This window comes from Caenorhabditis elegans, chromosome III (assembly GCF_000002985.6).
Source record: "Caenorhabditis elegans chromosome III".
Taxonomy (NCBI): domain Eukaryota; kingdom Metazoa; phylum Nematoda; class Chromadorea; order Rhabditida; family Rhabditidae; genus Caenorhabditis; species Caenorhabditis elegans.
Genome location: NC_003281.10, coordinates 4765450 through 4778210, shown reverse-complemented (window position 1 = coordinate 4778210; position 12761 = coordinate 4765450). Strand labels below are relative to the sequence as shown.

The 12761-nt window shown below is 35.0% G+C and overlaps 2 protein-coding genes and 4 non-coding genes across 6 annotated transcripts; 2 read left to right on the top strand and 4 right to left on the bottom strand.

Annotated features, from left to right (window-relative positions):
- The first annotated feature begins 107 nt into the window (after positions 1–107).
- Positions 108–2173, top strand: B0393.7 (EGF-like domain-containing protein). The gene is made up of 6 exons (NM_065582.8): positions 108–224; positions 268–402; positions 713–817; positions 988–1221; positions 1267–1374; positions 1727–2173. Exons 1-6 carry the CDS (start codon positions 155–157, stop codon positions 1876–1878), a joined length of 804 nt encoding a protein of 267 aa, NP_497983.4. The 5' UTR covers positions 108–154; the 3' UTR covers positions 1879–2173.
- On the bottom strand, positions 1869–12443 carry B0393.5 (Nidogen). The gene is made up of 16 exons (NM_065581.6): positions 12303–12443; positions 11687–11886; positions 8703–8835; positions 8533–8654; positions 7393–8120; positions 6933–7231; positions 6698–6891; positions 6259–6564; positions 6057–6204; positions 5603–6013; positions 5027–5266; positions 4608–4817; positions 3994–4146; positions 2936–3025; positions 2317–2404; positions 1869–2273 (listed from the first exon to the last, which is right to left on the bottom strand). The coding sequence occupies exons 1-16, from the start codon at positions 12376–12378 to the stop codon at positions 2120–2122; spliced, it is 3552 nt and encodes a 1183-aa protein (NP_497982.2). The 5' UTR covers positions 12379–12443; the 3' UTR covers positions 1869–2119.
- Positions 3093–3282, bottom strand: B0393.14. Its single transcript, NR_052285.1, has one exon. It is a non-coding gene; the product is annotated as an Unclassified non-coding RNA B0393.14 (non-coding RNA).
- B0393.16 lies at positions 8193–8338 on the bottom strand. Its single transcript, NR_052284.1, has one exon. It is a non-coding gene; the product is annotated as an Unclassified non-coding RNA B0393.16 (non-coding RNA).
- Positions 11063–11200, top strand: B0393.13. The gene has a single exon (NR_052283.1). It is a non-coding gene; the product is annotated as an Unclassified non-coding RNA B0393.13 (non-coding RNA).
- B0393.15 lies at positions 11492–11641 on the bottom strand. The gene has a single exon (NR_052282.1). It is a non-coding gene; the product is annotated as an Unclassified non-coding RNA B0393.15 (non-coding RNA).
- Positions 12444–12761: the final 318 nt, after the last annotated feature.

The following is a 12761-nucleotide window of genomic DNA, read 5'->3' as shown; positions in this document are numbered from 1 at the left end:
CTTCACACTTCCTTCCATAAAAAGTTCACAAAGTAGAAAAGCAAAAAAAAGTGTGAAAAGGTTTATAATTGCCCGTGCACCCTTCTCGTATTCTTCTTTCAAGTCTCCCCGAGAGACCGGAGACTTTGTGTGCTCCGTTTTGTGCTTTCCCACAATGATGATACTTTTTCTATTTATTTTTATACGAATACAAGAATCACTTGGACAATTACCAGGGCCGAATGGTATGCCAACTGAATTTAGAGTGTTCTAAAGAGTAATTTTCAGATTATCCTGGAAAAATAGGCGGACGTTGTGGACTGTTTCAGTTTGATTGTGATACAAGAGCACGAACACCACTGTGCATTCCATTGGTTGCCGTGAGAGATTGTACACCGGATTGTCCTAATATGAGTGATGAATGTAAGTGGAATTGCACTATTTTTCTTCAACCTACAGTTGCCCAAACTTTTGTAGATTGAATCTTGATGTTTTGTGATTTTGGTTTACATGCAAATATAAGAATACCATATTTTCTCTACTGGTCTGTTTTTCTCAATTTTGGTAGCTCATAAATTGGTTCATTTTAAGGCATATTTTGTCAGTTAACCGCTTTTTGATAAACCATAAAAATCTTCCAAGGTTGAGAGCAAAAATAGATTTAAACAATTTATGAAAATGAACAAGTTTAAAGTAATGAAGAAAAAAAACATTCTTCAACGTTGAGTTTCAGGGTGCGGACAAGGAACAATACTTTGCGACGCTGGAGTCGGTCAAAAACGGTGTGGAAAATGTGTGAGACCTCAAGATATGGCAAACTTGTGTCTTGACAGAAAATGTTAGTTTTTTGTGAATTTAGTGAAGAGGAGCCAGACACATCTGCCTAGGACGGCGTCCAAATCTCAATTTGAAGAAATGGAAATAAAACTATAAACCCGTAGATATACGATAAGCCAACTTGACTCCTGGAACTTATCTCAATTGTCAAATAAAAGTGTATTCTTTTAGGGCAACATATTTGTGCTTATCAAGGAACTTACAAATGTGCAAAAACAATGAATTGCGTATTTGCGAAATGGCTTATGGATGGGAAGGATGATTGTGGAGATGGAAGTGATGAGGATGTGTGTGCTCATGGAATGGTATCTTGTACTTCCAATGAGCCTACACCAACTCCAATACTGGACGCTATTACCTCTACGGAGAAGCCAAAGGAGCCTAAAAAGAAAACAGCTTTACAAGGTATGAGGAAATGAATTTGACTGCATTTTTAGAAGAACTGTTCAGTGTCGAAAAGATGTGACCTCGGAGAATTTCGATGTCTCGATGGGGAATGTCTTGATGTGTCAAAGGTTTTAGACGGACAAGAAGATTGTTTGGATTCCAGTGATGAAAGTTAGTTTTTTTGCTGCAATTAACCAATTTTTTTGGGAATTTATAAAGTTGATTGAGAAGAAGAAAAAAATGGAGCAAGAATTAAAAATCCAACTTTCAAAAACGCCATTGCACAGGTAGAACGGCGATTACTAATTGGCAGATAGTTAGCAGATAGGAAACCGCAAACTAGCAAACGGCAGGCTAATTGGCTAATCTTCCTGTTTAAATGTTGCTCTAGAAGTCTAAGTTGTTATGAAAGTTGGTTTTTTTCTATCTTGCTCGATTTTAAGAATTTTATTCGTGTGGAAATTCTGAATTTATTTAGACTATTAATTTAAAATTATTTTGCATTAATTCAAATTTCGAACAGATTACTGTGAAATGCACGACGGCGTTTGTAACACAGCAGCTCGATGCTCATTCCAAAGAGATGTTGGAGCATTTGGATGTGGTTGTCCGAAGGGATTCGCACGGAATCCAACGGGAATATGTGAAATCGAAGAGATTCGAATGAGAGTTTAAAGTTTTATTATTGCACGACTCAACTAAGTGCATATGAATGAATATGTAAATTTACAAACAGTTTTTAGTGGTTATTTTCATTTATTCATGAGCAAATGATTTGAGTTTTCTTGTTTTTGAGACGTGTAGTAAGTAATGAATTGCTTCTTTTTGGGTGAAAGTTTTTTTTGTGAAAATTAAATTATCTCTGCATTTGTAGACCCGTCTATCGAAATTGAAAGTTGACATATTTTGAGAAGAATTAGTAGCTCTCATAGGGCGTTATCCTTGGTGTTTGTCCATAAATAACATTTGGATTTGATGTAGTTATCATCCGAGATGATCTCGAATGAAATTGTCCACCTTTCCAACCTCTCATGGCTGCATATTGTTGACGTTCCATATTTCGCCGTTTTCTGGAATTGTAGTCTTTAGGCAATGAAGTCAGCTAAAACTGACCTCTTATTTATGTACATGATTCCAATAACCAAAATAATAAGCACTGCCCAAATGGACAGCAGTGCAACACAAATGAAAACGTAGACAGCTGAAAAAAATATTTGAACTTGGTGAAAATATTTGAACTTCAAATATTGAATTAGATTATCTCAATTTTTATTTCAAGACTCAAAATATCAATATTCTTTTCTGTTTTTTGAGTTATCTTGCGCAAATAATCTATCATTTTTCTCATAAAAATTCCGAAAAAATGAAATTTAAATTTGTGAAATAAATATTACATTATGGTTTTCTTACGATAAAATATCTTTAATAAAAACTGATATTTTCAGAAGTTTGAATCAAACTTTTGTGTTTTTAGTTAAAACTGTAATTTTACAAATGTACTAATGTCAAGAAAACGTTTTACTTTTAAATTACATTTCAATACATTTAACAAAGTACAAAAACATTTCCAGACTTTTTTTTCAGAAAGTATTATAATATTTTTAAATCTCCATGCTCTATTCGGTTCTGAATTAATTTCAATTTTGGGCTGAGGTTTTAGATTCCATGTGATGACTTTTATAGAAATGGACTAACTACATCTTATATGAGCCGGTTTCGTTCTAAAACTTACATGAAACACCATCGCTTAGCTCAGCCGTTGGCTTTTCTCCATCCGACAGGTCCATGTCTTTGTCGTTGATTTTTGGTTTGATTGGTGGTGCTAAAATAAATAAACATGAGAGTATTTTTTGAGAACATTTCAATAATTTTCAGTAAAATGAGCAAGTTTACCTCCTCTTCCTGCACAATAAATTCCCATTATATCAATAACAAAAAATGATCTCGAATTTTCAATGGAAAATATCAGAAATCTCTAGAATCAGAATGAGTCCTAGGTTTAAGAAATAGGAAAAAAGGTGAAAAGGGTTAATTTGCAATGGAAATGGGGAGATTAGTCGACGAGTTTTTGTGCTTTTTTCATTGGCTCTTCGATGAGAAAAAATAAAAAGGAAATAGATAAAAGATCGAAGACTAGTTTTTTTCTGATTTCAGTTTCGAATAAAATGAATCAAATTCAAAGTTTTAAGCATTTTTAGGAGCCTTTAAATGGAGTATGGAGCACTCTGACGTCTCCAGGTTAATCACAGAATTAAAAAATATAGGAAGATTTTAAAAGATATAAGAGTAGTGTTGACGTCAAGTGAAAGGAATCTTGAAGTTCAATCTGATCTATGATTTTTTAAATGCAAATGGAAGATGAATTGAATTTCTCTAATTTTTCGATTAGACACAAAAGATACAAGATATAAACTACCAAGGTTTAGCAATGCGGTGCAAGACTAATAGAGAAACAATGGTAATTTTCTGCCACATTTTTCAAAGTTTGACAGGAGAAAAAAATAAAATGACTTTGTATCAAAATGAGCAATGCTATAATCTCCAAAAAAACAGAGCAAACAAATAAATCTTGACATTCTTGACGCAAACAAGATTTTGTTTTGAATTCACAAGCTTATTGTCAAGCTTGAAGCATAAAAACTTATTGAAAACAGATTTAATTTTATTTGAAAAAATTGTTGTGAATTATTAGGAAAATTTACAACTAAAAAGTTTAGGCTTGCTACTTTTCAACAAAAAAGTTTCAGATGTATATATATATATATATATAATTAATTTTAGCAAACCAACCTGTATAGAATAGAGGTGGTGTTTGAACGGTTACAAATTTGGGTCTCTGGGAAACTGGAGTTGTTGTTTCTCCGATACGGTCAGACACCCAGTTTTTCATGACAAATGGATTTTCAGACAAGCCGGTGCCAGGCAAATCTGTTGAGTTTGTTCCTGAATAAGGATGATGGATTAATGAAAATTGTAGAATTGTAAACTAGTCATGTTAAAAAAACGTTTTAATTGAAGAAATGAAGTTCTAAAAATTGGCAGGAGCGGTATTCCGGATTATTCTAAGCGAGTTCAAATTTTCGAGGTAATTCCACAAAATTTGAGTTGTAGCCAAATTTTGAGTTGTAGGCACGTAGGTATAAAGACATGCCTAAATTGAAAGTTTAGTTTCGATAAATCAAATTCAATCTTCTTAATATAGATCTTGATAAAGTCCTGACTAGTTAAGATTTCTTATATTTATAACTATTTAAGGATGATCCGACAATTCCGCAAAATCCAAAAATCCAGATTTACTGGATCTATTCGAAAAGATTTTATATTCTCAAAATATTTATAAAATCTTACGTTTTTAAGAACATTGTTTTGTTGAAAAATCTAAGAGTACATTTTCAGCAACTCACCATCGCTTGCAACCTCCATTAAATGATGTGTCAAATCAGATATCAATATGTTTCCACCAGCTGATTTGATGTTATCTCTTGTTGTACATCTAAATCCATCTCCATGATAACCTTTACGGCAAACACATTTTGGATTTGATTCGATAGATTCGACGCATTCAGCATTACGAGAACATGGCACAGAGAAGCGGGATAAGCAGCGATCGATGGCTGAAATAATTTAGTATTTATTCTTTTTTTTTTAATCAAAAATAGTATTTTCTTCAGTCTACGTTTTTTCTAACAATTTCATTTTTTTTCCTACTCGAGCATCCTTGGTTAATCTTTCGATTGACATCTTTGCTGATTTCGAATTTGAAAAAATATGTGATTCTTCTGTGCATTAAAGTTTTCTCATAAAACAGCGAACGGTAACTTACGTTTACATTCTTTCCCAACTGGAGCAAATCCACCTTTACAATCACATCTATATCCTCCTCTTGTATTAACACATTGTGATCCAACTGCACATGTCACTAAACTCATTTCACATTCGTCAATGTCTTGATCACACGAAGATCCTTCCCATCCTGCTCTACAAAGTGCTCCAGGACACATTCCAGTGATCACATCACATGCGACTGATCCATCGCAATGGCACGTTGATTCACAGTTTATTCCTAGAATTTAAAATTTCAGTCACTCTAAAGGAGATGTAGATGTAGTGGGGTAAGTGTTCAATCGGGCTTAAATTACCAAATATCACATGTGAAACAGAAAAAAAATTGAAAAATTGGAAATTGATTTGACCTTTCAGAATTTTGATTGGCCAAAACTTAACTACAAGTCAGGATTAAATTTTTAAAAAACATTAATAAAACCTAGATTAAAAATTTAAAAAATCTGCAACATCTTAGATACTCATTATTTTTTACCCATTTGGAATATATTTCAATAAGACCCCAACTGGAGCCACTCCACTTTTATACAAGTCTAGAAAAATTTCTGAAACATACCATAATGCCCTGCAGCACATTCTCTGTCACAAAGTGGTTCACCAAGTCGTCCTGGTGGACAAGTTTGGAGGTCAGCAATATCTACTCTATACATCCATTTTCCAGGTTGTCCAACATTCGATCCACTAGCCAATCGATTATTTGGTAACATCAGGAATCGACTTGGCGTTGAAATTCCAGTCATTGGACCTCGAGCTTGAACTTTTTCATAAATCAACGAAAGAATCGTTGCATCTTTGTCAGATTCAGCCAGAACAATTTGGAATGAATTAAAATTTTCTGATCCAGACTGGCGAACTCTGTCAAATGTGAAAATATGAAGACGTTTTGTCTGGAAATTTTCAATTCCCATTGCAGTTTGAATTCCAATCGAAGATCGCATTAGAAGCGGAAGAGTTACTGCATCGGTATCTGAAACTTTAAAAAATTTTAAAAAATTATGTGCAGAACTAACCATTGATAAATGTATAAGCAACTAATCCTTCTCGAATATAGTCAAATTGAGCATGAAGTGCAAAAATTGCAGGCTTCTTAAGGGTCTCCGCATGATCAATTAGTCCTTGAAGAGGTCCATCGAAAGATATTATTCCATTCGTGGAGAGCTGGAATTTTAGAACTTTAGATCTTCAAGACAAAAAAGTATAAAAAAAACTTACATAAATTTTAGAATATTTCTTCCCAAAAATGGTTATTTCGCTCAAAATTGGAACGGCAGTTGATGAATCCCATGATCTTGGAATGACAGTTGAATCATTTGAAATTGGATATAGAATTGTTTCATGACAAGTCTTTCCATCTCCAACAAATCCATCTCTACATTCACATTTATATGATCCTCTTGTATTACTACAGATTGCTGCTGGATGGCATGGCTCAACTGCACATTCATCTCGATCTGTGCAATGAGCTCCTTCAGCAATTCGTTCAAATCCAGCTAGACATTCACATTCGTATCCGCCTTGCTGAAAAGTTTATGGATTACTGATGTCAAAACATGTTCGTATTTGCAATACGTTCTGCCCGGTTGAGGCTTGACGACTGCTTCTCAGCCTCACGAATCTCATACCTACTGGTGTCAATTCCTTAACTGCTTACCGTATTAGTGCACTGTGAATTTGGTCCACATGCATCTGGATTTTTGCATTCATTAACATCTCTGCATTCTGAAGATGGATCTCCTTCATAACCATCTTTACATAAACATTCGAATGTTCCATCTTTGTTAATACATTTTGTTCCTTTGTTAGGATCCCCACAGATTTTTGGAAGCTCTCGGCATTCGTCAACGTCTGAAAATGTTTTGATTAAAGTTAAACAGAAGTAATCATACCTTCACACTTCCCATCCTCAAATCGATAACCTCCATGACATGTACACTCGAAACTTCCGATAGTATTGGAGCAAATCGAATGATCTCTACAAACTGCGCCAGGAATCTCGCATTCATCGACATCGTAACATCTGAATCCATCTCCAGTGAAGCCTTCGGAACATGTGCATACTCCGTTTGAGCACTTTGCATTCTGATCGCATCGAGCACATGCCGCCGGTGCCGTGACCACTGTAGTTGTGGGAGATGGTCTAGTCACTACTTCAGTTGTCAGTAGTGGGGTTGAAATTGATTTTTCTCTACAAATAAAAAAAGTCAAATATTATCCCATTATTGAATGTTGATCACAGTTCTCTTCTCAAAATTGTGATATTACCAGTTAAAAAACCCGCTTTAAATTCAATCAATTAAATTTTTATCAAAGGGATCATTAATCTAATAATTTTTCTTAAAATTTTACCTTGTAGTTGTAGTCTGCCTTGTTGTAGTTTCAGTAATAAAAGTTGGAGATGTGGCAGCTGTTGTAGATTTGAATCGATTCCTCGGAGGTGCTGTGACTTTTGGAGGTGTTGGTTTTCTCGTAAACGTTGGGTGCATTGGAATAACATCAACTGGAATTGGAGCACTTGGTGGTGCTGCCTTTGAATTTTTGCACTTTTGTTGAGCTTCATCGTATTCGAAGCAAAGACATAAGAAGCTTCCAGGTGTATTTAGACAGTCTGGTTGTTCATTTGGACAATTATCAATTCCCATTTCACATTCATCCATATCTTCATCACAAATTGGCTCACCAATCCATCCAGGTGAACATTTTCCATTAGGACATCTTCCATTCTCCTGATCACAAGAATCTCCTCCATCACAGTGACAACTTTTTGAGCAATCATTAAACCATTGAGATGGTGCACAACTTTCAATACATTCTAATCCCTTGAATCCAGCTCCACAGAGATAGATTCGATCTCCATCAACCCGGAATAACCATTCTCCTGGAATTCCTATATCTGACTTCTCCGATAATAGAATTGCATCGTTAGTTGCTGAATCGGGCAGAGAATATGATGAATCTCTAGTTGAAAAACCAGCAATTGCATTCGTATTAAAATTCAGTTTACTGTATATGAAATGTGCAAATGTCATCGAGTCTCCGATGATTAATGCCAATTGGAATGTATTTCCTTCTGACTCCTGCAAAAATTTGTTTGAACATTAATTATATATGTGAATAATTTTTTTCTTTGTTTCATTTTGATTATTTGATAATTTGTTGCAGAGTTCGTTATCAGTATGTTTGGTCTGGGAGGGAAACCATATTCAGATTGTGCGGAACGTAGAAATGAAGTTTAATCCTTTTTTGCAACCTTCTGCAGCTGTCACGGCATTTTTCATGTCTGGTTTAATAACCCCGTGCAGCCATGTATTCAATAGAAAATTAGTGTCCTCCGACACGTCTACAGTTATTAGTCAATAAGACTATGGAAAAAAGAAAAGAAACCTTCACTTCCGAAACTTAATAACTAGAGATTCATGGGGATAGATTCAAAATTAATAACTGTTTTTTTTTGTGTTTCAATAGTTTTGAAATGTTCAAAAAACTAACCGGAACGAGAGGATCTTTGACACCTTCCCATGTAATGAGGACAACTGAACGAACTCTAAATTGAGCACCATATCTATATTGAATATTCACTTCGTTATGGGCAAGATTCATTATGTTGATATCTAAAAATTAAGGAACTGTAGAAATTAAAGCTAAGATTCCAAATTTACCAGAAGTCTCTCGATACCAAACATTTCCAAGCGTTGCCGGCTGCCAAAAGACGGCAATTGTTGGTTCCTCGACTGGAAGAGCAGAAGGCTTTTGTCGTTTTTCCGTGAATCCCACTGATCCATCTCTTGAGATCTGAAGTGAATATAATTGATTTTAATCCGGAAATTATTCTCCGTTAGGAAAAAAAAGACTAAGATCCAATGTTCGAGGGCTCTTGACGGAGAAAAAGAGAAAGTTTAGATATATGTTTCTAGGAATACATGGACTTTTGAAAGGTACGCAAACTTAGATAGTTCAGAATTGTAGCTACCGTAACAGGCAGGCACGCGTAAACGCCTGCCTGCCTATGTGTTCAGTTAGATGCTATTCGCAGTATGTAGACTAACCATTTCACATGGAAAAGCCGTAACGTGGGCGCTCCAGTGGGCCATTTTTGTGTTGTTGCTTATTTATGTATTTTCTTTTTTGGAGAAGTTTTCCGGACAAGACATGGTAGCGAGTGAGCGGGCGTGATCTTTGAAATACCTACTGTAGGTGAGAAGAACTTGTCTACATGGAAGAGTTAACCGGTTGACAGATTTTGAAAAAAAAGCCGTGGGAGCTGAGATTTTAAAATTAAATTTTTTAACTATGCTAATATAAATATCCCTTTTTAGAAGTGAAATCCTCAAATGTCATTGACCTATAAAATTTTGACATATACCCTAGCTCTTCCTGTTTTCATCTTCCATGTGAACAAACAATCTTTCTAAATACAAAACAAACATTCCACATTCTCTTTGCCAACCTCTTCCTGCCAATTACCCTAAATAAGTAGTCATCATGAATTCATAACACTATCGGATGTTCGTTTCCAGTTTCACACCTGGTTTTATTTGTTTTAGTGCCATCGCATTTCGGATGGGGCGAATTGAATCTGATTAGCTATTCAGATAGGTATGCCTCCCTTCTTTTCTATTATTATTATTACGGAATCTTTTGCGTAATCCTGTACGAAACTGCGCAAAAAAACCGTTAAATCTATATTCGATATAGGCGTAAAATGTTTTGTTGTCGGATTATCGGATATTACGGAAGAAAAGTTGAAATCAATCTTTGAAACTTGAGAAGCTTTTGACTGAAGACTCATAAAACCAATTTCATTATTGGCATTGCAATACTAATATAGAGATTTCTAAATAATATGATTCAAGATTTTTACATTACAAGCAGCATAGATTTAAGCTTTTAACATTGAAAATTGCACAATGTAGAGTTACTAAGGTTTAGAGTTTCCGGTCTGCCAAAATTGCAAGACAATTTAATACCCCTCCTAATCCCCGAGCCTCAAAATATCATAGTATACATAAATTAAATTTCGATCATGTAAAATGATTTTAATTGGTTTTGACCTCTTCTATGTTCTCCACATGATATTGATATAAGACGATCCGAAGGCAAAAGAAAGAGAGAGAGAAGACACTTGATTTCACTTTTACAAACTAATGTGATAGGGAACGTATGGGGGAAATGAAAGTTGGAACTTTTTATAATTGGTTCCAGTTCCTAGATATCTTGGAAGTAGTAATAAAAAATTATAGGGGAAAGAGAAAACATGGTGATACATTGGTGATAAAAAGTCAACGACTGATTAGAAAAGATCAAACAAAAAATGTTTAGAAATTTAACTTTATGTTTCTATGGCTAAATTGTGGAGAAAAGTTTTTAGAGTCAATGCTTCGAGGTTTCGAGGCGAAGGAGTTTCAAGGGAAGCATGACTATTTAAATTTATTTTCAGTAATTTTCAAAATTGTTCTAATAAAAACACTAATTTCAAAAAATGTTACTACGGGGTACTGTAGTAGTACTGTACGGGATACTCTAGAATTGCTGGAGCACTACTGTAGGTTAGTGGGCAGGTAGTAGAGAGGTACTGTACTATTACTGTCATTTAAGAAACCATTGATTTTTGACATTTGAAAGGATATTCGGTTGGGACTAGTGGAGGGGTTTGGAGTGACACTAAATATAGTGGTAAATTGTTAGAAAATTTCAAAAACTTCAGGAACCAGCTTTTGAGATACTAATTGCGTACATACATGTGCACGTCGTGCACCATATTTCACTATCAAAACTATTTCCCCAACGCAGCGAAAACTTGATCTCAAGGGGACAACTTACAAAACTATGACGTCACCCACATTTTACTCTTCAAATTTTAAAGTTGGCACAATTTCTGCAGATCAAATTGAGAGGGGCCATCCCAAAAATTCCTATCTTTCCTTTAATTATAATTTCTTTTAAATTCGAAATGCCTGGTTTTTCGCAAAAGAAAATGCAAATCTTCTTATCATAATTCTGCCAATTCGAGAATGACAGACCAGATCTCTCATTTTCCTCACTCCTCCTTTCTCTCTTATATGCTTCATCTTCTTCTAACAAGCCGGTCAGTTAACACCATTTTGTCGTATGCGTTGTCTTGCTATATCTTTCGATAATGATAAGAAGAATGGAGAAAATACAAGAAAAAAGACAGAGAGATGGAGAGAGAAAATGAACAGCGAAAAAAGTAGAAAATAAGGAGAATAATGGAGAAGGAAGAGAAAAAAGTAATATGATGAATAAGCTGGGAGGTCTCGGCAATGTAGCATTGCTTATCATTAAACCCATCAAACATCTTATGTATTATTAAATTCTTGAGTTACCAAAATCATGAAAAATTTTAGACAAGGGGTGCCCGGGATGTGCGACGTTTTTTCGGAACATTGGAAAAATCCTCTTTATCTCGTCGTTGTGTAACAGTATATTTTGATATATTTATATATATTTATATATAAGCATAGAAAAAGATCTCTGGTGCCCACATATCAAATTTTCGCGTAAATCGTGGTGCATTGTTTTGGTGTCTGCAGAGTTTTCCACACTTTCGCAAAATACCACGATTTACGAGCAAATGAGTTTGATTTCAAAGATTATTGTTGCTCAAGCAAACAAAAAAACTCACATAAACACTTTCGTAGACATTTCCCATGAAATGTATTGGATTTTCCAATTTATAAATTTCTTGTCTTCCATGAATAGAAATATCTCCTCGATTGGCTCCATAAGTATAAAGTCTTGCAGAGAAAATATAGGGAACTGTTATATTTAAATCAATTTGCTGATTCGGCTCATCTAATATCTGACGCCGGTACCGTTGGTGTCCTGTAATATATTTTGTTTTAAAAATAATCTAAAGGTATTTCAAGTTCATTTTCACAGCTAAATAATGTTAAACTTTATTAAATTAGTTCCTCTAATTAATTACAAAAAAGCCTGCAAGCCTGCCTGCTGGCATACCATAACTTGCTTTGAACAAGACCGTCTTATCTTAAAATAAATAAGGCAAGTTAGCTTTGCAGGCACAGAAGTAGGCATTTGTTACCTTCCCCAAATTTATAATGTTCTGAAAATAGTACAATATATCATCAGCTCGGAAAAAAATATTTCAAAACTATATTTTTGAATTTTAGCACAGAAGTCCTAAAACTCTGGGTTTTGGTATACGGTAGCAAGTCTGAATTGTCTAGATTCTAGAAGCTTGAGAAAAAAACTGAAATTTCAAAAACAAAAAAACAAACCTGAAAACGGATGTAATGAAAAAACAAGTGATAAATGGATGAGTAATACAACCAGTACTTCATCTCCTCCTCCCATTTCTTTGAGAGGAGAATCGTGAGATGATCCTGAAGCGGTCGGGCGGAGGCTTGAATAGGCGCGCGGGAATGAACGATTCCGGCGGGGTAAGAGGCGGATGACACGCGCGTTGAATCCTTCTGTCTCCCAAACTGTCTGCGTTTCTCACGTTGTGTGTACTGACGAGATCATGTTCACGGATTGCGGTTTTCGGTCCAAAAGGAAGGCCACGCCTCCTTGGGGGAATGGTAAAGCTCTGAAAACTCTAGGAAATTTTTTGATCATATGGGATGATCACTGTTTTATTGGCAGTGTCTAGGAAAGATCATTCCAATTTCTAGGACATAGGCAGGTACGTCTACGTGCCTGCCGATCACATATTCCTACACTTTAGCATAACTTAA

Bases quoted from the DNA above. Each gene is read 5' to 3' on its own strand.
- B0393.7 (NM_065582.8), top strand. From the start codon at position 155: ATGATGATACTTTTTCTATTTATTTTTATACGAATACAAGAATCACTT. The intron at 403-712 runs GTAAGTGGAATT...GTTGAGTTTCAG, and splicing joins TCCTAATATGAGTGATGAAT to GGTGCGGACAAGGAACAATA. The intron at 818-987 runs GTTAGTTTTTTG...GTATTCTTTTAG, and splicing joins CTTGTGTCTTGACAGAAAAT to GGCAACATATTTGTGCTTAT.
- B0393.5 (NM_065581.6), bottom strand. From the start codon at position 12,378: ATGGGAGGAGGAGATGAAGTACTGGTTGTATTACTCATCCATTTATCA. The intron at 8,836-11,686 runs GTGAGTTTTTTT...TATTCACTTCAG, and splicing joins ATGTCTACGAAAGTGTTTAT to ATCTCAAGAGATGGATCAGT. The intron at 6,205-6,258 runs GTAAGTTTTTTT...CTAAAATTCCAG, and splicing joins AGAAATATTCTAAAATTTAT to CTCTCCACGAATGGAATAAT.